Source organism: Aythya ferina, assembly GCF_964211825.1.
Source record: "Aythya ferina genome assembly, chromosome: Z".
Taxonomy (NCBI): Eukaryota; Metazoa; Chordata; class Aves; order Anseriformes; family Anatidae; genus Aythya; species Aythya ferina.
In genome coordinates, this window is record NC_140299.1 from 19385070 (window position 1) to 19398296 (window position 13227).

The following is a 13227-nucleotide window of genomic DNA, read 5'->3' on the forward strand; positions in this document are numbered from 1 at the left end:
GTGTGCAGAAATTCTTTAATGTTGTCCTCTTTATTTTAAAGGCTGTTAAAGGAGATGGGCTGGCAGGAAGATGCAGAAAATGATGAAACGTGTGCTCCACTAACAGAGGATGAGATGAGGGAATTCCAAGTCATCAGTGAACAGGTAATGCTAAGTTAATATTCTGTGATGAACTTATAGATGGATGCCCTAAATACTTACCTTTGAGTAGGATCTCCAGTAATTTTGATGATTAGGGTTGGTGCCATTTTAGTGCCATTTTTCTTTCCTCTATCTTCTTTCCTCCGTTGCCCTTTCAGAAGAACAGTGGCTTAAAAAAGATATGGGGAGCAGTGCTTATTTTAGAGAGCGCCTATGCTGAAAATATCAAGGAAAGGGGAAGGGAGGGCTTCTGAGTAGTTTCAGCATTGCTGGTTGCAGAATTGTACAAGCTTTCCAGTTCCTCAGCTCAGCCTGAGGAAAGGGAATTTTCTTTCAATATTTCATTATGGCTTCCTTGTCTACCTTTGCTGTAAATTGAGGAACACAAAATTTACTAGTAATGTAGTCTGAATGGGCAATCTAGACTTGATTTTTTTTTTTTTTGTAGCAGACTGGAAAAAGGGACTGCATCACAGAAGAGACTGTGTGTGGGGGATCACTGGGGCAAAATATCTGAGGAGGTAGATGAGAAGAGGGTAAACTCTTGCACAGTACAGAAGCTTAGCTTGGTCTGATTGCAGGCTTTTGGGTTCAGGTCCAAAACCGAAGGGTCTCAGGTGAATTTTCCTTTGTGCATGTATGTAACAGGTAGTGCTGTGGATCTAATGTAGTCCATAGACAAAGATGTAGAGAACACTGAAATGCAGCAGATTATTGTGCTTAGCTTTTTTTTCTCTAAATGCATCATGTTTTCTTGTTTCAGTTACAGAAAAACGGCCTCCGGAAAAATGGCATTTTGAAAAATGGCCTCATCTGTGATTTTAAATTTAGCCCCTGGAAAAACAGCACTTTCAAACCTGCTCTGGAGAATGATGATTCTGAGACGAGCAGCACTGATACATCAGATGATGACGATGTGTGAAGATTTCTGTACCATCTGTAGAAGCTTCTTTTGATCTCATGAGAATATGGGGATGTATTATCAAAAAAAAAAAAAAAATTTAAGTTATGTAGTAACATACCCGATTAGAAGAAGAGTGATGGGACTTCTCTCTGAAGAAAGCAAGGAATGTTGTGTTGGGTGTGTCGAACATTACTATATTTCTTTGTTAACGAATGTTGTAGAATGAGGACTTGGGTTGCCCCAGCATTGACTTTCTTCATCACTGCAGCATTTCTGACTAGCAATGTGACAATGTAACAAATCAGACTTTCTCATTTAATAATAAAAACAAAAAGAATTGTGTAATGTCTTGCAAAGCTTCTGTCTTAAAATGTCCACATATAAAAGGGGGAAAAAAGGGCAGCTTGACACTGTGTTTTGCTTGCCAGGTCATTTCTTTCTTACAATGGAAATCCTTGAGTCCACTTTGTATGCAAAAAGGGCAATGTAGCATGTTGGCTAAAATGAGCAAAGTGCACTAAAACTCTTTTCCTTAATTGAGCTGTTGTGCTGTTCTACTTCTTCCACACATAATTGCTCTTTAGCCATTGTAGTGTAGTCATTGTTATTAATGGAAAAGAACCTCGATGTTACAGTTCCAAATTTTTACAACTAACCTTTAAATTGAGAGCTTTATAGAGTATTGCAAGGCCCAGTATTCTCACAATGAACCCACACTTGTGGGAAAATAAGCACTTTGAATTTACCATTCACATGCGGAAAAATAATTACACTGACTGGATTTGTCCACTACATGGAAAATAAACTGATTTACAGAGTATTGTCTCAGTGCATAGCATCAAGGGTATTGTTTTAAAAACTAGTAAATTTTGCTTGCATTCATGTTAAATGTACTCTGGCAGCGGTCACTGCGTTTCAGAGTGAGGTAAAAATACTTCCATCACCAGATCCTGCTTTCACAGCAATGGAGAAGTGTAACTATGCAATAAGCACCTGTTTTGCTTGCTTTGTGTCAAACTCCTTACACATTTTAAAGCTAATAGTGTATTATATACAGTTTTATTTGGATCATCTTAGTGCTTTAAATGTGTTCTGCAAGGTTGTACAAACTACATAGCATTAATCCATAAGCACAACTGCACTCCATGGTGTCACAGACATTTATAACACAGCATATGTGTAGACATTCCTCTTTCAAGATATTTTTGAATTGCACTATTTTATAGTAAGTAGCTCACAATTTTAAAGTCTAAAGCGTAAGTAGTTGTGAAGATGAGGTTTTGTCCATGTTTAATCTTTTTTTTTTAGGAAAGGACTTTTTATAATGCGGCATCTAAAAATTTTGGGCCAAAGACATAGCTTTTTTTTTTTTTTTTTTGGTTTAGCTTAAATAAAGGTTTCTATTCAAGATTTTTTCCTTTGAACAGATGCAAATGTTTTAGGTAATTTTGGCACAATGTTTAGAAAGAACTATGGTGGTTTCTTTTCTGTATTTCAGAGGATAAATGTTTTTTCTGAAGAGAAAAGTGCTGTATCAATAATGAAGTCATTCCTACTTGTATGCCTTAAACACCTTCTTTCTCTTTCCTTTCTGCTTTTTTTTTTTTTTTTTTAAACATTTCACACCTTTGTACCATTTTTTCATTTTTGGTTGTTGCATCTGTTCAACAGTATCTTCTGCCTATCCTAGCTACTTAATTGCATATAAATACACTAATTTTACTACTAAGTAAGCCTTGATATCTCAACGGTACATTAACTTGTTTCTGTCTTTAGTTTAATGATAAGTGTCATCTCTATAATTAACCCTTTGGGGAAGAAGTTGTTTTGACCTTGCATGCTGGCTCAGAAGCTGGCATCAAAGGTCTGCATAGCTCTTATCTTAAATAGTTATCAGTCTGCTCTGTCACTTAGTTTGTCCCTCTCTGCTGTAAGAGGTGGTAGTGGGGAAGTTTTATGTTTCTGCTGAGGAATTGGATTGCTTTATGGTATGTTTACTTAGAGCAATGCTGAGTAACACGTAAGTCCTCTTTTTTTTCCCTTAATAAAAAGCACTTTGTTTTGAGTGACACTTCCCAACTAAAGAAAGTTTTTCATGTATTAGTTTCATGACATGCATGAAGGCACTTGTTTACACTGCATCCCTCCCTTTTGTGCATGCGGATGTAAAGCAGAATGAAATACAATTCTCATGTGTAACAATGTAACCTCCCTCTTCACCTTTGTTCCTTTCCCAGGGCAATTTTAGTAGTTAGCCCTTCTCTTCTGTTGCACCCGAACCATGTTCCATTCCCAGGATACATGCTTGTTTCTTATGCCTGAGCAGCTCAACACCAGCAAGGATGTCTGCGCTAACAGCTTAAAAAGTTGTTGGGGCTAAGTTTGTCCATTCCTTTAGCATATTCTCTCAAGCTTTGAGTATTAAAGACTGTCTGCTGGAGATAATTTGATAGTATTGGTCCTGGAGAGCTTGATATCAACGGATGTAATCACTGAGTACTTCATGCAGTCAGGGCAGTGCTGTAGGATTTGCAGTAATTGCTTCTGTTTCTCTTCCTAATCCTGTCTTTATTGACAGAAAACCATTTCCTTTTGACACTGCCTTTCCATCCCTCTTTAAAAGGAGAGAAGACTGAATCACTTCTGCTGACCTGTTAGTGATGGATGTTTGCTGTGTCTGCTGCTCTGAAGGGTACCTTTTACAGGAGGGTGCTGGGGCTCCTTTACCTCATCTGCAATGACTGGAGGCCTTCTTCACCTATTTGTGCAGGGCCTTTCTGTTTCTCAGGTGGTAAAAGAAGCTGCCACTCCTGAACAGAGCATTGATTACAATGAAGTAGTCCATAGATGGGTATCGGACCCACTCAAGAATCTGGGTAGATTTTTGCTGCTTATATTCCCAGTCTTTGGATATTGTTACCAGGTATGAAGGAAATCAAATTTTGTGCTCCTGTGCAATCACCTCTGGGGGAAAAAAGCCTCTTATTTATGATGGGGACTTTAGTGATTCCTTAAAGAATGCCCTCTGTTCTTCAGCAATTACTTTTAAACTGCTGGCTACTAGAAACTGGAAGGAGGTTTAGTGTAGGCTGTCTGTTTTTCCTGGCCTGTTTGCTGCTAGGCAGTGATTGAGGTGGTTTACTCAGCAGCACAGAACTTTTGGTCTCATTACGGATTATGGCTGTTGTGCACCAAGAAATGTTGGCTCACTGGCATGGTAACTGTGCTGACTAGCTGGTCAGTTTCCGCATGCTATTGCGCATAGTCACCGGTGAGCTGTACTGCAGCTTGAGTCATGTTTTTGATCCCTGGATCTTGTTCGGCCTTCCCCAGAGGTAGCTAGCAATGTATTTGCTAGGCAGGCGCTGGCAGCAATTTGTGAGACGTTCTGGGAGAAACATTGGTGGGTATTGACAGCTTTCTGCTATCAGGAAGTTTGTGCTTCTTAAAGATTTCAAAGCAACTTTGGGGGTCTGTCTCTCAGCGTGTTGCCATCCAGGAAACACCTTCGAAGACTGGAAAAAAACACCTAACATCTACCTTCAAACAGTTTGCCAGTATTGTTCTGCTATTGTATTTTTCTGCTGCTTAATTCAGTGCTTACCAATGTCTGTTCCCATTGCTTGGTGGAGATTTGAGATCTCACGGGGCCTGTAGTGTTGTGTTTCTAAAATCACTTCAAAGACACCTGAGAGCATGCTTGCTTGTTTCTGTATGCTTCTTCCTTGGACATCCTCTTTGTGCATAGCGACTTACTGCCCTGGCAATGACATGGCTGTTACGGAGTAATGGCATTCCTTCCATGTCCTGCGGGGCATCAACTCTTTTATCCTACACAGGTCAAAGATACAGCTTTGAAGTGGAGGGGAATATTTTTCAGTAACTAGTGTGACTACTGATGTCTGGAGAAGCATCTCCATGTCAGGCTGATGGAACCTGGCTCCGTGGAAGAGTTGGAGTGCACCCTAGGAGGTGTGGGGAGGTACATGGTTTGGCTGGTGGTCAGCGAGGACTGCAGAGCTTCAGCCCGGGAAGTAAAGAAGTCTGAACTCTGTCCATTCTGCCAGGAAGCAGGCAAACTTGAGAACTGATGGAACAAGTTCCAAATGCTTAAAAGATGGACTTGGATCATCCTGGTTGCCTGAGCTATTGCATTTTACTAGATTACTGGGCTGTTGGTGTGCTGTCATGAGTTACAGTCTAAGTCTACAGAGACCCCTTTGCTTCAGTACCAAAAGGCACCTCCTGAACACCAGCTCTGAAGCCAGCCAGTATCCTCCTTTATTGCTTTGGTGTGCTTCAGCTGGGGTCAAGGGAGGTGATGTACTTGTATGATTTTCCTCAGGCCTGTTACTCAGCATAGCCAATAACAAGGAATGATGTGCATCTTTGATCCTGCTTATCCTGGTGTGGCAGCTTTGGTACAGTGGCTTTCTTTTGGTTCTTAAGTTTAATGCACATCTTGGTATCTGGGAGCTCTATGCTACCCTAATCTTTGCACCTTCCATCTCATGTCGCTTCCTGTTGCAAGGCTGCTGAAACGGAGCTGTCTTTCACAAGCTGTGGAGTGTCCTGTCTGAGCATGAGTGTCTGCACTATCACTGTCTCCAGCTTAATTTACACCTTCACCAAATGCTACGCTACTGGAGCGATTTTTAGAGTCAAACACATGACCGAGAAACCCTTCAACTGCCATTTGTGTGAAGGGTTCTGCATTGCTTCTCTAGCTGTGGCTATACAGTAGTGTATTTTTATTTTTTTTTTTAAGAAGCGTCGTCTGCATGAATGTTCACCTCCCACCCTTTTTCTCCTGTTCTTCAGTGTCTGCAGCTAGCCATTCATTTAGGATCCTGTGTTTGGGGAGACAGCTGGAGATGTCTGGGTTGTAGTCTTGCCCTATGTACAGATGAAAAATGACCTAGCATTGAGTGCTCTGGCATAAATATGCACAAATATGCATGTACGCATGCAGTTTGAGTGTAATAGAAAGGGACACTAGAACTGTTCACAATAATTTCTATCATTATGGTTTGTACGTATTAGTGTCATTGGTTTTCTTTCCCACCCAGGATATACAATACTTATGTCTCCACTGAAGAGCATCAGTTACAAGGTTTGCTTATTATCCTGTAACATTGTTTTAGGTAACAAGAGAGACAGTTTGAATGGATAGTGTTTGAAATGAGCTGGACTGCAAGGAATAGACATTTACTGTAGGCAGCCACTGAATCAAGCTGCTGTTTATGCTAATCTTCATTACCAAAATATCTGGGAAATACTTCTGTCTGCATTGGAAACTATTCCAAAAAGAAGCTTGAGTGTGAATGTAAAGCACACAGATGTTTTACTGAGTCCTCATGAGTGTTTTTTTTGCTTCAATTTATTTTTTTGTCCCCTCCATCAAAAGAAAAAAAGGTGGATGTGCACAAGTAATCTTTGTACAGAAGAAAAACGTTTGCTTAGATGAGGTTAACGAATTAGTTATTCTGAAACTACAACTTGGAAATATACCTGTGTTCCTGTTAAGCTGTAAATGAGTATAATTTCCAGTCTTTTGTTCAAGGAAACTGATGAAAAATGAACCCATTGTTGCAGGCAGAACTGGTGACACCGTCTGTGTTTATGGTTACCTGGTGCTCCCACTGCAGGGGTCTGTTTTCATTCACTTAGATGTGAAATACTCAGCCTTGTGGGATCAGTGCTCCCCTCTGGCTAGGTCACCAGGGACGCAGCTGTAGGGTGGCAGAGCACAGCAGGCAGGGTGAGGGCAGCTGGGGCTGGAAAGAGCTCAATGGCAAAAGAGGGAAAAGAAATGTCTGTGGCAAGAATAAACGGGGACAACCAAGAGCAGGCACAAGCTGATCACTTAGGGGAATAAAAGGTCTGCAATAAGTTTCCATCCAGATTTTGTAGCTGCAAGCAAGAATCTTATTTTCTGGTGGTGCCAGTAAAGTGTTCCTCGCTGCTTTTAATGGCTAATATTGTGTTAGAAGATCACAGCTAATTTTTGCTGTATGTGATAATCTCTAGTTGTGTTGTGAGAAAACCAAAATCTCAGTTGGCTCAAATAATGGCTTTGTGTGGTTCTAATTTCTTTCTTTCTTTCTTTTTTTTTTTTTTCTTTTCTTGCTTCTTTTCTTTTTTTTTTTTTTTTTTTTTTACATGTTTTTGCTCTATGTTAAGAGAACATCTGGTTGCTGTCCATCAGGACACGTCAGTTTTAAAATTACCTATGTACATTTTAACACTTTTTTTTTTTTTTTATTATTCTAACAAGACAGATAAACCTGTAGGAGAGTGAAGATGGTAGTTCTTGGATTAAAGGTACTGTGCACTTTAATTCTCCTGAAGATGTGGATTGATTCTGTCCTTGCCTTTGCAAGAGAATTGACGTGTACAGCTGCTCTGCTCAAATCAGATCAATTTAACTGTTGACTGTGAGACATTTTTGGAGCAACTCTGTATTGACAGCTGTAATCCAGAACTGTGAAAACTACCTTGAACACATTGTTCTACAAATGCTGTATTTAAAAAAAAAAAAAAAAGGCAAGAAGGGTGTTGATTTAAATGATTGCTTCTGAATAGTTTCTGAATATTTTAGAATTAATCTTGATAACAATGCATAATACTGTGGCCTAACCTCAAGGGCATGAAAATAAATTAATATCGGTGAAGGGTACCAGAGACACGCTTCCAAGGAGGGGAGTAGTTTTGTGTTTTGTGCATGGCTTGGGCGAAGTGTCAAGTAGGTAAAAGCAAAAAGCTGAGTAAGGCAGATGTCCTACCAGGTGAGTGGTATGTGCTCTTGCTATTAAGTCCAGCCAGTAACATGCTTGCAAGAGCTTGGAGGCTGCACAGTCCTGTGTTCAAGTCTGGCCTTCGGTCAGGTTCTGTATTTCTTACTGTGCAAGTGTTTGACCTTAATTTTCCCCGAATACCTTTCTCTTTCTGCTTTACAGGGCTGGTCCTGAAGATAAATTAGTTTCCTGTTGTGTAAAGAGGAAAACTGAGACTGAAAACAAATTAAAAAATAGAGCTGGGTTTCTGAATATGCACAGATTGGCCTAATTCACTTGGGCAAAACTGGGCAGCAGCAGTTTAGGTTAAATCTGCATTTTTTTCTCTGGAATTTTTTCATCTGCTTTGCTGCTATTAAACTTCCTAAAGGTACATGGATGGTCTCACACTTGGATTTTCAGCAGACTTTGTGGTGCAGAAGCAAAGAAGCAATGAGTCAGTAGCTGATGAGGAGTGGTGGTGGAGCTGGAGGCTTTTGTGGCACAGCCACTTGGCATGAGCAGTGAAGACCCACGCTGTGTGTGCCTCCTGCCAGCTGGGGAGGACAGGAACTGAGTCTATGTCTGATGGGGCTTGAACAACACTAAAGCTCTCAAAGGGCCAAAGCAGAAGCAGGTAGGGGAAGTGGTGAAATAGTTTTTTGATTTCTTGCTGAGCAGTGAGCTGGTGGTCAGCAGTCAGGAGCCCTTGGCTTGCTGGGCACACAGGGAGTGCTGCGTGGGGAGCAGGAGTGGACCGAAGAAGGGTACTTGAGCAAGCACTGCCATGGTTGGCAGTGCCCAGCAGCAGCAATGTGCTGAGTGCTGTCAACATCAGGTATCAATTGGCGTGGAGCTGATGGTTGTGCTCGTGGTGATATTTTATTCTGTGCAAGAATGCCTGACCACTCAGGAACAGGCTACTCATTTCATCTTTGGCTTACTTTGGCAAAGTCCTAGGGTCAGTCTGTCCCTGGCCAAATGAGGGCTGTGCTGGTGACCTTCTCCTACCAGGTGCTCGGTCTGCACCTCTGCATGGTGTCATTTCTGAACCTTAGCTCTGCAGAGTGATGGCTGTGGAGGACCTTTAGAGAGAAAAGGGCCTGGGTTGGTCAAAGAGAGCAGAGGTGAGCTGCTGCTGCTTGTTTCTTGGGTATCTGGTCCCCAAGAGGAAGGTGTTGCTCAATGTTTTGTAGGCCAGACCTCATAGCAAATGTCACCAAGGATGTGAAATACCAGAGTGATGGGAAGACAAGTGAATGACTCCACATGCTGCAGAGGTGATACTGCTTAGCCAAGAGAGCAACCATTACCAACCATTGGTCTGGTTTCCATTTTCTTACTTTTAAATAGCATCTTCTGTCTATTTCACTTCTCACTCTCTATTCCTAATTGTTAACTTACCTTGGGTCTCTTACACTGCACAGGTTCTTGTCCTGGTTTTGATCCTCTCTTTCTCCTTCCATTTATCCCCTGGTTATTTTAAACATGCTTTAAAGCCCCCTGCAATGTCAACACTCCCATCCACTGTGTCACTTTTCACTTGGCTTTGAGAGGATAGCATCTGCCTTTGGCCAGTGATGTCAGATTGTGTCATCCGTGCACTCAGCTTTGAAAAGGGCATCCTCATGCTTTCCTCTGTGCTGTTTCTCTGGAGGTCAACAAAATTACATCATCTTCTGTCCTAGGGATGTTATCTGACAACCTCTCCACAAACCTTCCAGAAGGAAATGAAGCAAAATGAGGAGCCTTGACAAGTCAGGCTGCTCTGATCTCTGGCTGTCTCTCAGACCCCGCTGCACGTTGATGCCCTCTGCTTTCCAATCCCTACTTCTCCTGTAAAAGCAGTTCTTCCCTGTGTCCGTGTGTTTATTGCCTGGTATATTAAGATTATCTCCCTGGATTGGATGCACAGCTTCAAACTAGTGCAGTAGCATTGCTCAGACTGATGAGAACGATATTGCAATGGCTGAAATTTCTTTTGGAAACCTGCAGCAACACCAGGACGTCCCGTGCCCAACACTTCCCTGCCGCTGCCTGCTCTGGCGTCTGGGTGCCGGGTCCTGCGGGTGTCCCCAGAGCACGGGGCAGGCGTCGTGCCTCTGGCCTCCCGGCACCAGAAGAGGGTGCTGAAGATCTTCGGCTGGCTCCGACCTTTGCGGCGGGTCCACTCACGGGTTTTGTGCAGCTATTACTATTTCGGTTAATGTTGTTTTGTAAACTAGTGTAACTAGACTGGTTTTTTTTTTTTTTTTTTTTTTTTTTTTTTTTTTTAACACTTTAATAGGTAGAGACAACTGTACTGTTCGTAGAGCTGCTTTATTTTTGTTTAATTATGGAGTTTGGTTGTAAGCAGAACACTCTGGATGCATAGGAGATTTTTATGGTAGTAAATCAAGGAGGGAAACACGGTTCTGTTATATTGCTAGCTACACAAACTCTCCACATACATGATCCACATACATGACTTTGAAAAGAAAAGAAAAAAGAAAAGAAAAAAGAAAAGAAAAAAGAAAAGAAAAGAAAAAAGAAAAGAAAAGAAAAGAAAAGAAAAGAAAAGAAAAGAAAAGAAAAGAAAAGAAAAGAAAAGAAAAGAAAAGAAAAGAAAAGAAAAGAAAAGAAAAGAAAAGAAAAGAAAAGAAAAGAAAAGAAAAGAAAAGAAAAGAAAAGAAAATCATGTGTATTCTTTATTCTGCCATGATTCCCCCCTGCAGTACATCCACTGTTTAAAAATTGCCAGTAACATTCATGTGTCGTGGCAGCAGTGTTCCAAACTTCACACTCGAGTCTAGGGGAAGGCTGGTGTTTTTTGATCCAAACTTGGCCTCTTTTCAGAGAGGTTTTTTTGTCTCTAACAGAGTTCACAATACAATAGGCATTTCTTCATTTAAAAAAAAGAAAAAAGAAAAAAGAAACCTGGTTTTCATTTTGATTTTTATTCTAACTGCTCTGCACAAAAAGCTGACACTAGAGGACAGCAAAGAAGTACGTGAAACATGCTCCTATTTGTCTATTTACAGATAGAAATTTTGTCATTATGAGATGGCTTTCTACAGTCAACAACTGCAATTTGCAGCTCACTTAAGGGATTTTTTTTTGTTGTTTTTTACTTTTTATTTCTTTTAATCTCTCTCACACAGCAGTTCTGATGCTAATGCAAGCTTGTTGAAGTGAGCCATCAACAGTTATAACAAGCTTTTGTGGCTTTTGGCCAAAACTTTCAGATCTGTGTGGCTAGCATGAAACACCTTTATTTAGACATACAATTGTCTCTGTTTTCAAAGATAGAGTGACCCTGTTCCCGCTAATCACAAGGAGTAACAGATACTTAGCACTGTTGAGAACAAGACTTCACAACTTCATTTTAGACTTTTAAATCAAAGTGGTTTATTTTAACTATCTAGGCATAAGGCAGCTAAGCAGTAAGATACATTAAAATGCCAGCCTGTGGCCAGGATGTGAGGTGAGGGGGGAGGAGGATGGGACTTCTGTTTTCACACAAGTTAGGTAAGAGATGCTGCAGGTGTTTCTGTCCTGGGTTAAATGCCGTCACATTCCCAGCTCATGTTTGTCTGCAGCTGTGAGCCACTCCTGCTGTTGGGAGTGGGGACGTGTGGAGCTGGAAAGCTGTGTAAGCACAACCATAAATAAAAATTGAAGGCTACAAGTGTAAAGGAAGTTGTACACTTCCACAGTACAAAGGTATTTTATGGTAAGACCTGGGGAGTCGCGGAGCCTGCAACTGAAAGAGGAGAGGCTGGGTTTTGTTCTGGGATAGGTCCAAGCGCAATAAATCTTCATGCTGCTGTCTGCAGCTCCTTGGGAAGAGGGGAGAAATAAATCTACAGGTACCATTCTTGTTACCACTGTGGTGAAAGAGTTACTCCCCTATCTGCCCACTTCTAACTTGAGTTATAGATGATACTCAACAGTTTTTGCCAGATGTCTGAAGCAAAACCTTCATGTTGCTCATCTAAAATACACCACTTAAATCAGAGCATTGACTTTCACTTCTTTAAACACTAAACAAACAAACAAAAAACCCACAACAACCCACCTGTGAATAGTCACTTAAAACAAGCCCTCTGCCTTCATCCTCCATCACTTATTCAATGGCTTCTTTCCCCTGTAAGAAGAGACTGGGTTTTTCTGTTCTCACCTTGCTTCAGCAATGATATCATGCACTGTTTTGAACCTAAGGATTTCTTCTGATTATGCCAGAGGCAGAGCAGCTTGCATCTTTTGCACGTTGGCTGTTACAGAGGTGCTGCCCAAGGGGTACCACACTGGATGGATGATGCATGCATCCCACTGTTGTAACCAGGCAGAATCACTGTGCAGCAGTGCCTGAAGGAAGTCCTAGAGCACTGCTGCCACAAAATTGTTTTCAGACACTTTAAGACAGGCCCAAATAATTTTTCCCTTCCTCCAAAAGGAACATTTTGTAGCCTCATTCACTTTACAGGTAAAAGCAGAATACGAAGAGCAGACCAAAATGTGAGGGGTCAGGCTGCCAGGGTGGTTGTGTGAAGGCATTTCTTCTGGGCGTGCTTCCAATTCTCTCTTTTCCAGAGAAAATGGACAATAGAGCAAGGTGTAACACAGGAGAATTTAACAATCATGCTATAACTGTCACTGTGAGATGTGGTGTAGGATGCAGTATGTTCTGCAGATGAGAGTTTTGAAGTAGGAAATGTACCTTTCTTCTACTGAAGACTTGAGTTTTTTTTTCTTGTTAAACCTTTTGTAACCTTCTGTTGGAGATGGAAATCTATTTAAAAATACTTAAAATATACACTGTGATTTTGCTGGCTTTTAACCCTACGGAAAACTCTTTAAAGCCAATGCACAACTGTGTGCATTTATGTGTATATGTGAACATATTTTTAAGCTCTATGAAGACTCCAACACCTGGTTCTGTTTCAGTTCTTAAATTGCTTGAACCATCTCATTTTCCTTGGGGTGCTTCATTTGCTTCTGCATTCCCTGTTAAAGAACATATTGCTCAGATTTTTATAACCACCATTGCAGTCACCGAGACACAGGTATCTGAAGTTATGGAGGCTGCTGCAGCTGGCAGAGCCTCAGCCTCTGCTGAAGGCACCTGATGTGAAGAAACATGAGCAGTGCCCAGCTGTGGCACGTGCTATCTCATGTAGGCAGAACATCCAGATACAAACACCCATCCTCCCTCCATGCTGGGGCTTCCTCAGACGAGACATAACAACTAGTCAGAGATGAACATGCTTGTTAGTGGTTAAAACTGTGTATTGGTGAAACAAAAGACTGAAGAAGTCTGAGTGAGGACCTGGAAGAGCAGATTAGGAGCAGTTGTGGGACCTGTTTAATAGCCCACAAGTGACACCTACAGATCTTTCTACAAACTTCTCTTCAGGAGATGCTTCT

At 41.3% G+C, this 13227-nt stretch overlaps 1 protein-coding gene across 4 annotated transcripts in view; it reads left to right on the forward strand.

Annotated features, from left to right (window-relative positions):
* The window catches only part of GPBP1 (GC-rich promoter binding protein 1), a 33144-nt gene extending 31563 nt beyond the window's left edge, over nt 1–1581 (forward strand). For all 4 annotated transcript variants that reach the window (XM_084503696.1, XM_084503699.1, XM_084503698.1 and 1 more), the window contains exons 12-13: nt 42–144; nt 905–1581. In XM_084503696.1, coding sequence (XP_084359822.1) covers nt 42–144; nt 905–1063 — 262 coding nt within the window. In that variant the 3' untranslated portion in view covers nt 1064–1581. The remainder of the gene's footprint in view (nt 1–41; nt 145–904) is intronic.
* The last annotated feature ends 11646 nt before the right edge of the window (nt 1582–13227 follow it).